Raw genomic sequence first — 9,242 nt, 5'->3', positions numbered from 1 at the left:
GGATGGCAGGGTTAGGTTAACGGTTGGACTTGATGATCTTAAAGGTTTTTTCCAACCTAAACAATTCTATGATTCTATGATTCTATGCTTATAACCTTTTCATGTCTGCTTCTCAATATTTCTCTTATGCAATTAATTAGCAAGGAAACAGTGATAAGTGTATGGAAGACCAATTTGTTGGCTGTACAGAAATACAAACTCAGAAGATCCAAACTGAGACCACTGACAAATTTAATTGCAGCCATACAGGAGAGGTGGCCTGGAAACATCACACAGGAGGCTTGGTTCTTGGAAAGTCTGCATTCAGTCAGCTGCTGGACACTAATTTACATAGAGATACAGCATATAATTATATTAAAAAGGTTGAACACCTCTGCGTAGAATTAGAACAGGAGCTGATCAGGATTTTTTCGAGACTTCCTTTTGCTATAAAATATGGTGAGCTGGTTGAAGCAAAAGCTTTCACAGAAGAAAACAGAGGCGTTAGTAATTTTTTCAACTTGAAACAGACTCTTAAAAAGTTGTATTTGATTAGATATTTTCCAAACAAAACCTAGTTTCCTGATTCCAAATTAATTTTCATTTTGATTTTAACTAGATGCAATAGATATTTCATAAAATAATAAGTGGTACATCTCTAAATGATTTTTTTGAAGTGATGTGTGAAACTCTTGACCTGAAGTTCTATTTCAGTTATGATTGTGGCTGCTGCTGTGGCTGCTGTTCTTCCAGCTATTATTGTAATTCACAGAAGAAAACACAATTTATGTAAATATGTATGATGACTGCAGCCTGCCACAGATGATATGACTTCCACCACACACAGTTGTGCAGCATTCATTCCCCTTATCCACCCCAGAGTGAAATCAGAAGGGTAACCCTCCCCTAAATTCATGTATTATAAAATAATCATGGCTATTTCTTGAATGTTGAAGTCGTAAAGATGATCACAAGCAAGTCTTACAGACAATTTTAACAATTCATTAAGCTTTATTTCACTTGAATATGCCCAGACTTGCGTTTCAGAGTTTAAAAAAGCTCTCTCAGCCTTAATTTAACAAAGGATAAGATGAATGAATCTGTATATGCTGTCCCTATTAAAAAAAAAAAAACGCAAAAGCGCTTCATATCTGTCTTCAGCAGCCCTTTCAGCCAGAGGAAAACCACAGGCTTCTTGGAAGGAAGGTCATTCTAATATGAGGCTCTGAGGGAAATAAACCTTTGAAGTTCCTTGCTTGCAGTGTCATTTCTGGATTCCAGTTGTCTTTTGAAAGTTTAAAGGCTTTATTTTTGCTTTTACGCATGGAAGCTATATTAAAATAAAATGAAGAAATTACAAAAAATACTAGTGTTTTTAGTGTAATAGTTTTAAAGGCAAAGGATCGACATCCTTGGAATTGTTTATTTTATTTTTTTTTATCTGGAAAATGCTTTTGGATCTTGAGTGAGAGGAAATAAATATTTTCCAAGTGGTATTATTATTGCAAAAGTCTGGTTGTTATTGCTACTTTTGTTATCTGTGGGTTATATTTCCAAGTTCTTATCTTTAAGTATGATTTCAGTATATTTTGGGGAAATTCAGATTTTTTGGAAAATCAGATTTTATGATGCCAAATATAACACGTATCTTCAGATTGTCTGTCACGCTATCAAACAGTAATTAAAGGTAAAATAGACACAAGTTTGTGAAGTCCCTAGGAAAAGTCTTTTTGTGATTGTTTGAAAATTTTGTGATGTTCATTTAAATAAACAGTTAACTCCATGCAGATAGAACTAGTTTTGGAGCAGACACTTTATCTAAGTGCATAAGTCTAGATGTATCTGCTCCAAGCTTCCAGCCAATGTTTAATGAAGGTATGCACTTAATCCTGCCTTTCTATAACCTTGTAGTTTTCAAGCTTATAAATTTGGAAATGCTGTTAGGAAAACAGAAAATGGAAGTTACTTATGGCACTAATTCTTGCATGTGAAGCATGTTCTAGGGTGCAGAACCTGCTGAAACAAGCAAACTATGTATTTTAGATGCATTTAGTACAATAAACAACTTCTGAATGATGTTTCCTATGATATTTTCAGAGAGAGATGCATTGTAACATTGCAAGAACTAAAGAATATTCAGCATCTGATTTTTAGATGACCTTTCTGGAGAAAGGAACTAACATGAAGGCAATACCTTTTTCAGAAATTAAACTCAAAATAAAAGCATGTATGTCCTTTCATACAAATTATACAGGTATTGAAAATGATGTGTTAAAATACAGCATTTTGAGATGTCTAATTTTATTTAACTATTTATGTATCTGCTTGTTTCTTTAGAACATGGAGGCAGGCTTTTCAGAAATGAGAAATGAGCTGCAGTCACGGGATGCTCTCTGGAGAAGGATACAACTGGAATACCAACAGTTGCACACAGAGTTATTGAAAATTAGAGAGTATAAAGATATGCAGGAAATTCAAATAAAGTATGTATGTGAAGACAATATTTAAATTAACAAGTACTTCTGAGCTAATAGCTTTTTTCCTACATTTTATTTCAATTAAGTCTGTTTAAAAAGATACTCTGGATTCAAATGTCAGATTCTAAACAATTTTAGAATAAACATTTTCATTGGCAATTATATATGACAAGACTGCAGGCAATAGCTGCAGGCTCTGTTAAAAGACTTTAATGCTGCCTAGATCTTCACAAATCAATGCACTTTATATATTTCTGTTTATATGTTTACAGTCTCTTTCATTTTCTTGGCATTAAAACACTTTAGAAGTAGTGCGATTAAGATTCTCCCTATCCTCCTTTGATTAAAATGCTCATCTTTTTATGGTTTAATCTACTGTGGCTGTTTGAGATTATATGAAATGCCAAACTACAAGAGATTTCAGGATTCTTTCTGCATGCACTTGCATTGTCCTTAATCTCTAGAAATCTCCCAAAATCAAACCTTGTTTAGGTCAAATCTTTGGTTGGTTGGTTGGTTGGTTTTTAATCAGCAAGCAGGTCTTCCACAGTTTTACACTGTGGAGACGATACTGTAATGTAAAGGTTATTGAACATTCTGCTTGTTTCATGTTTTGTTTATTTCTTACTTAAAGGCATCAGTCATCTTGTGTACAACTTACTGAGGAGCTAGAAAATAAAAATGCTGACTTCTTACTATTGGCACAAAGTCAAGCATGCCAACGAGAAGAGCTAAACAAGGTATTTCAGATTATTAATTATTTCCAGATCTTAACTGCAGTATAGGATTTTTAGACGAGAGCAAAGTATTGACCTTGGGTACATGCATATGCAGAAGAGAGCAGGAGGATAAATTGTGGTTTTAGGAGAGCATGAAATTCTCATATATGAAGAAGTTTTCACATATGGTTGCATTTTTGGAGGTAGTTGTATAGCTGTAGATTTGACATTCTGATTCTGTGCACTAACAACAGAGCCAGCTACTTCATTGAAATAATGGGAGAGACCAAGCCTAAGCATCTCTGTGATTCAGATAATACCATGCAAGCAATAAACCCTCCAAGGCTATGAGTAATTCATAGGCTACAGCACATACATAGTAGTTTATAGGTGGTCTCGGATGTAAGAGATGCTATCAGATCAACTGATACAAGTCACTATGGCAGGTACCCACACAAGGCGAAGCTTAATCAGTTACCTGCTGCACAGTTTAGGGCAGTGCTCTTTAGTTTGAACTAAGAATCACATTGCACTGCACATTTCAGAAGTGCTGCCTGCAAGGAGTAGTGGCATGGCACTATAGAATGGCATATGGCTTGTCAGGCCAAAACACTTTGGGAGTAGAGGGTGCTCAGAACTCTTACGGGTTTTGCTGAGTAGCAATGTAAGCAGGAATATCTCCAATTGGATACAGCTGACTAGGATGCAGCAATTTTGGCATGATAGTCATGATCTAGCTCTTGGGGTTTTTGCATCTACATCTATTTGTTTATAATTCCAGTATTTCTGTGTAGTTTGCATAAATAAAAATGAAATGCCATCTGTTACTGACTGTGTACAGTACACGGGGAATTATTAAAATGGGTTCAAAGGTTGTTATGCTGGTTTTTGTAGTTTTATTTCTTACATAATAAAAGAATATCTATCAGTGGGTTATAGTAGAAAGATTATGAAAACAATCTTTGTGTTGATTCTTTGGACAACTCTGCACAGGGGTTAGTGCAGAAAGTTTGACCTTAAATTTTATACTTAATGGCAGGAAAAATTCTTGTAAAGTGATTTACTGGATATACTCTTTATTTCTAACATAGTTTCTCATTAAATAGTCTCTAGATTGATTTATTTATATTGCTCCTAAGTTAATTTAGACTGCATTAAACTTATTTTAAATCTAAATTAACTTAGGAGCAATATAAATAAATCATACTTAGGTTTATTGAATGGATATTTCCCTGGATATCCTTTGCCATAAACTCCAATTCTTAAAATTAACATTATTTTTATTACATTCTTTTAAAATGTTAATTTAAATGCCTTTTATTTTGTTCATTTCTCATACTAAATAGGCAAATGAAAGCACAAGAGAAGGGTTGAAAAATGATGTAAAAATAAATAAAGCTATGTGCACTGACTCATGAAGCTATTTTATTATACAGTCTCAAAGATCTCTGATTCGGTTAAAAGAGTAGGTGTCTTGGAAGCAACAGCAAAAAAAGTCACTGATAGGTAGCAAGTGATGCAACCATATTTACTGCACAACATTTTTTCTTTTTGAAACGTATTTGCTACAGATAAGAAACCATGTTTATCAAGAGGAGCAGTCCCATTGCTCTGAGCAGGAAAGAATGAAGACAGAAATCTCTGACCTGACAGAAGAGCTTCATCAGAAGGAGATCACTATAGCAACTATCATGGAGAAAGCTAGTCTTCTGGAAAGACAGTTAAAAATGGAGTTAGAGATAAAAGACAAATTGTTAGCAAAACAACAGGTATGCAAGCAGGCAAAACCAGCCTAGATCATTTTACTCCACAATATTGATAATGACATACATTATGTGTGAAAAAAAGATGTTTCTTGCTGTAGTTTTCATCAGCAGTGCTGTAATGTCTATGAAGCATTACTAAAGCAGCCAAATTGATACTGGAACAAGAAAGCAGCGGTAAATGTCAACTGTACATCTAAATTGCAATTTGTTCTAACCATCAAATGTTCTAATCATAAAACGCTAGCACTTTAACATGCAAAAGGTCTTGGAAACTTCCAGTTTGTTGTCATTATATGCGCTTTATCATTAGAACCTTTTATTAGATTATCTATTATGTTTCCTAATTCTTCATTTTTTTTAAGTTTTTTGAAGAATGTTAAAAATCTGCTTAGAACATTGTGGTAATTTCAAAGCTGAAAACTGTAAGATACCAGAGTTTTTAATGGCAAATTTCAATTTTAAAAACAAGTATGTTATCTTCATTACTTAGTTTTACAAACTAAAAGAACATTCTGGTTTCTGGGTATCTCTGGGTTTTCTGAGAGTGTCACTGCATATTGAAAATTGTGATTAATGTAATGCTTTACTTTTGATAATAGGAAAGTTAGTGTTTGGGAAAATGAGAGACATCTCCTACTGTGTGGCACTCTTTACCAGGCCATATTCCTTATCATATCACTAAAAGAAAGAGTGGGTGTCATTCCTAGGCTTCATGACCAGGATTTCATCCAGTTGCAGTGGCCTGTAAAATCTGTCCCTCTTTGTATCTTGTAACTCCCTTATTTTCCTAAGTGATTACTTCTTTAAAAAAGGTAAATAAAATCAGAGGCATTGCATTCCTGTATCTTTTATAGATGGTTTAAGACTTCCTTCTGCTTTAGTATTGCTGTATTTAAAAAAAAATTATAGTTAGCTTCATAATTCTTTATGTATATTTCATAAAATTAAACTTACATATATCTGTACTCAGTGTTATTTCAAGTTAACAGTAATATTCCTGTATTTAACTAAGATTTGAATCTTTTCCTAGTTGTTGGATTTCCAATACAAAGTTATCAAATCTGAAAACACACATCTAAAAGAGATGGTGGAAAACCAGGAGTGCAAGAGTTGCACGGTAATTTTTTTTTAATCTATGCAGTATGCAGAACAGTTACTTTCCTACATTTATTCCAAATATAGATTGACATCATGGCAGATTTAGAGATTTCTGGCTTGCATAAAATAAATAAATAAAAATAAGATGTGTGACATAATCAAAACCAAGTGATATTCACACACAGCCTGAAGATGGGTATAGCTAGGAATAATTTTGACCTTAATTGTAGTAAACTGGAAGTAAGCTAAATTTTTCATTAACTGTCTAGACACTAAACAGTTTCTGGGAGCCTCTTTTTTGTAAGTGACATCACTTATTTAAGAAAATATTTATTTTTAAACAGTCATCATTCTCACAGATACAAAAATATGTCCCTTTTTACTATTTTGCCCCTTTGTTCATACAATATTTAAGTAACAGTGTAAAAAACTGACATATTGTTCCCCCACCCAGCTTATTTTCTGTTTAGTATTTATTTCTCTCCAAACAGGGGATATTTAAAGTTTAATTCATAAAAAGCGTGCCGTAATATGATGTAGAACTATAGCTTATATTAATATAATAAATATTATATATGCTACCTTCCACAAAAAGCTTCAAAGTGTCCCCTGCTTACAGAACATCTGCAGTTATTCTATCTATCACTAGAAAAAATACTGTAATGTTGCTTGTAGATACTGCTGTAAGTACATCTTTGGGGGATTTGTAGCCTGTTAATTGTCTTACTGCAGACTGACAAATGCATGAAAGAATGTCACATTTTTCCACACCTTTAAAATAGCATCAATGTCTATTAGTGATAGCTATACGTATGTCCACAATATTATGGATATATGTATGTGTATATATGATACGTTATTGTGGAAACATAGATGGATATATGTATGCATGTCTAGCTCTTCTCTACAGTGATATTCTTCATGAAGATCAAGAAGAGCCGTCAGGCAAGAATCCTTGTAGCTACCACGTTTGTGAAATTTTAACAGTAAAATCCTGTTACTAGATATACCAAGGTCACTACACATATCAATGCATTTGTGGACTTAATAATTCTTTCCTACTTTATTAGTGTATTGTGAGGACCTAAACATTAAATATTGTGAGGTATTTGGCATTAAGATTGCAGGGACTGGAGAGATTTTTACGGATGTGTTTGTACAGTACAGTAGAGCACTGCACAGACCCCTCAAACTAGTGCCAGCCTAAATCAGTAAGGTGTAATGCATCATCACGCAGGGTTACTTGTTTAGATTTCAAAAGCAATGTAGCTGTGCCAGCTCAGTTTTGGGGTTCATGCTATTATAACTGCACTGCTGATTCTAGAGCTATTAGTGGTAGGGTGACTCAGCGCTCTCCTTCTTCCTCTGGCCTGCCACTCCTTTCCACTTGGGAGACATAGCTGAGCCCCTGCCCTCCAACCTTGCACAAAATATTAAATTTTCTTATACTTTCTGGCACTTCCATGCCAGCTTGGCTCATAAATTTCCCCTAAAACTAGCTAAGCGAGGCAAGGTTTACAGGAAGAGATGACATCAGAACAAGCAGTGCAAGGAATAGACTGGCTTTCAGGTGCAGGAGACCAGTTGTGGTAGCAGCATACTAAGAACCAAATCCTTAATACTCACGAGTTACTGGGTTCCAAAAGAATAGGGTAAATCTAGAAATATATGAAAGCACAACTTAATAAAATGTATGGGGTTTTAGTCTTTTGTGTGTAATTTGTTGAATCTTTTGAGAACTTTCTGTTGATGACAGTATACTGTTATTGCAAATATATTTGCACACTGCAATGTGGTATTCTCCAGAGAGGTAGCTCCAAATTAGCTAGCTCAGGTGTGCAGCATAGGCTTCATGGAATAAGTTATAGGACAAAAAAGGAATGGGGTATCCTGGCTAGTCAACTTCCAGAGCTAATCTCCATCTTCCCGTCTTGATATCCTAGTGAATGGGCCTCTTCAGCCCCTGGTCACAGTGCACGTGTTGCTTGCACTTTCAGTATTTTGACTTGTATACCATGTGGGGCTAACCCAACCGAGAAGCAGGGTTTATTAACACAGCTGGAGAGCACTGTGCTAATGTGGCTTGGCTTTACTGCTTCTGAAACTGAAGGTGACCTCATCTCGACACAAATATTAAATTGCGCCTGTAGACATACCCTGTATCTAGGATAGTAATGAAATTCTATAATTTTTCTTGTTATTTTTGGTGGAATTGTTACTGGAGGGAGCAATACAGTCTGCAGCTATAGCTGTTATGCTCGCTTTTATGTCATAAGTTTTACAAAGGAAGCAATGAATTTACAACAATAATATTTTGAATGCATGTTTGTTGAGAAATTTTAATTTGTTTTATTGTGTTATAGAGGCTGTTATCCCTCTTTTTCATTTATCTACAGCGGTTTGGGTTTTTTTTTCCGGAGGCAATTTTCTTTGCTATAAGTGCTGCATGATTATATATGGTAGCTAGGTCTTTCTTTAGCATAGAACATTGGTTTGTGTTTGATTGTTAAAAATACTAACATCCATTTATTGTGGAAAAAATAACTATTTAATGATGGTTATATCCTTTCACAGAGTAAAGATTTATCTAACAAAGAACATGGGAATTTCACAGCTTCCATTCACAAACTGGAACAGGAGAATGTAAGATCACAAAATAGTCTCGTTAAACTACCAAATGACACAAAAACATCGATGCTGAGTCACATGGATCCATATGGAGAAACAGAGCACAGCTACCAAACCCATTCAAAGATGCAAGAAAAGGAAAAGAGGTAATACTTAGATCATACACATATATGAAACTTCCTGTAAGTTTTTTGGAAGCATCCAACTAGGCCAAACTGTTAAGTTTTTTTTCTGTTTCTGTTCATTCAGAACACCCACCAACATATATATATCAGACCTAGTTAGTATATTTGAAAGAATTTCCTACATTTTTCTGGGTGGCTAACTGAATTTGGCAGTAAATGAAGTCCCAGAAATGATTGATCATTATTCTAATATTTGTCACATGAAACAACTTTAAAAACTTATGTTCTGCTTAAGTTATTCTTAGTTCCAGGTTTTGCAAAACAGGACAGAATGTATTTTTACTGCCAAATAGAAACAAGACAAGGAAAGGATATAAAAACCAACATGAGAGGTAAACTGCTCCACAGGAGGTTATCTTAATAAGCAGTTTGAACTACAACTCCTGCTGA

At 34.5% G+C, this 9,242-nt stretch overlaps 1 protein-coding gene across 1 annotated transcript in view; it reads left to right on the top strand.

The window, feature by feature from the left end:
• DEUP1 (deuterosome assembly protein 1) overlaps positions 1-9,242 on the top strand; it is a 57,357-nt gene that overhangs the window by 33,288 nt on the left and 14,827 nt on the right. Inside the window, exons 9-13 of the mRNA XM_035901194.1 lie at positions 2,317-2,462; positions 3,091-3,196; positions 4,747-4,944; positions 5,972-6,058; positions 8,614-8,813. Of these exons, the coding sequence (XP_035757087.1) occupies positions 2,317-2,462; positions 3,091-3,196; positions 4,747-4,944; positions 5,972-6,058; positions 8,614-8,813 (737 nt within the window). The remainder of the gene's footprint in view (positions 1-2,316; positions 2,463-3,090; positions 3,197-4,746; positions 4,945-5,971; positions 6,059-8,613; positions 8,814-9,242) is intronic.

The sequence above is a fragment of the Egretta garzetta genome, unplaced genomic scaffold, assembly GCF_000687185.1.
Source record: "Egretta garzetta isolate BGI_Z169 unplaced genomic scaffold, ASM68718v1 scaffold449, whole genome shotgun sequence".
NCBI lineage: Eukaryota > Metazoa > Chordata > Aves > Pelecaniformes > Ardeidae > Egretta > Egretta garzetta.
This window is presented reverse-complemented; position numbering and strand designations above follow the sequence as displayed.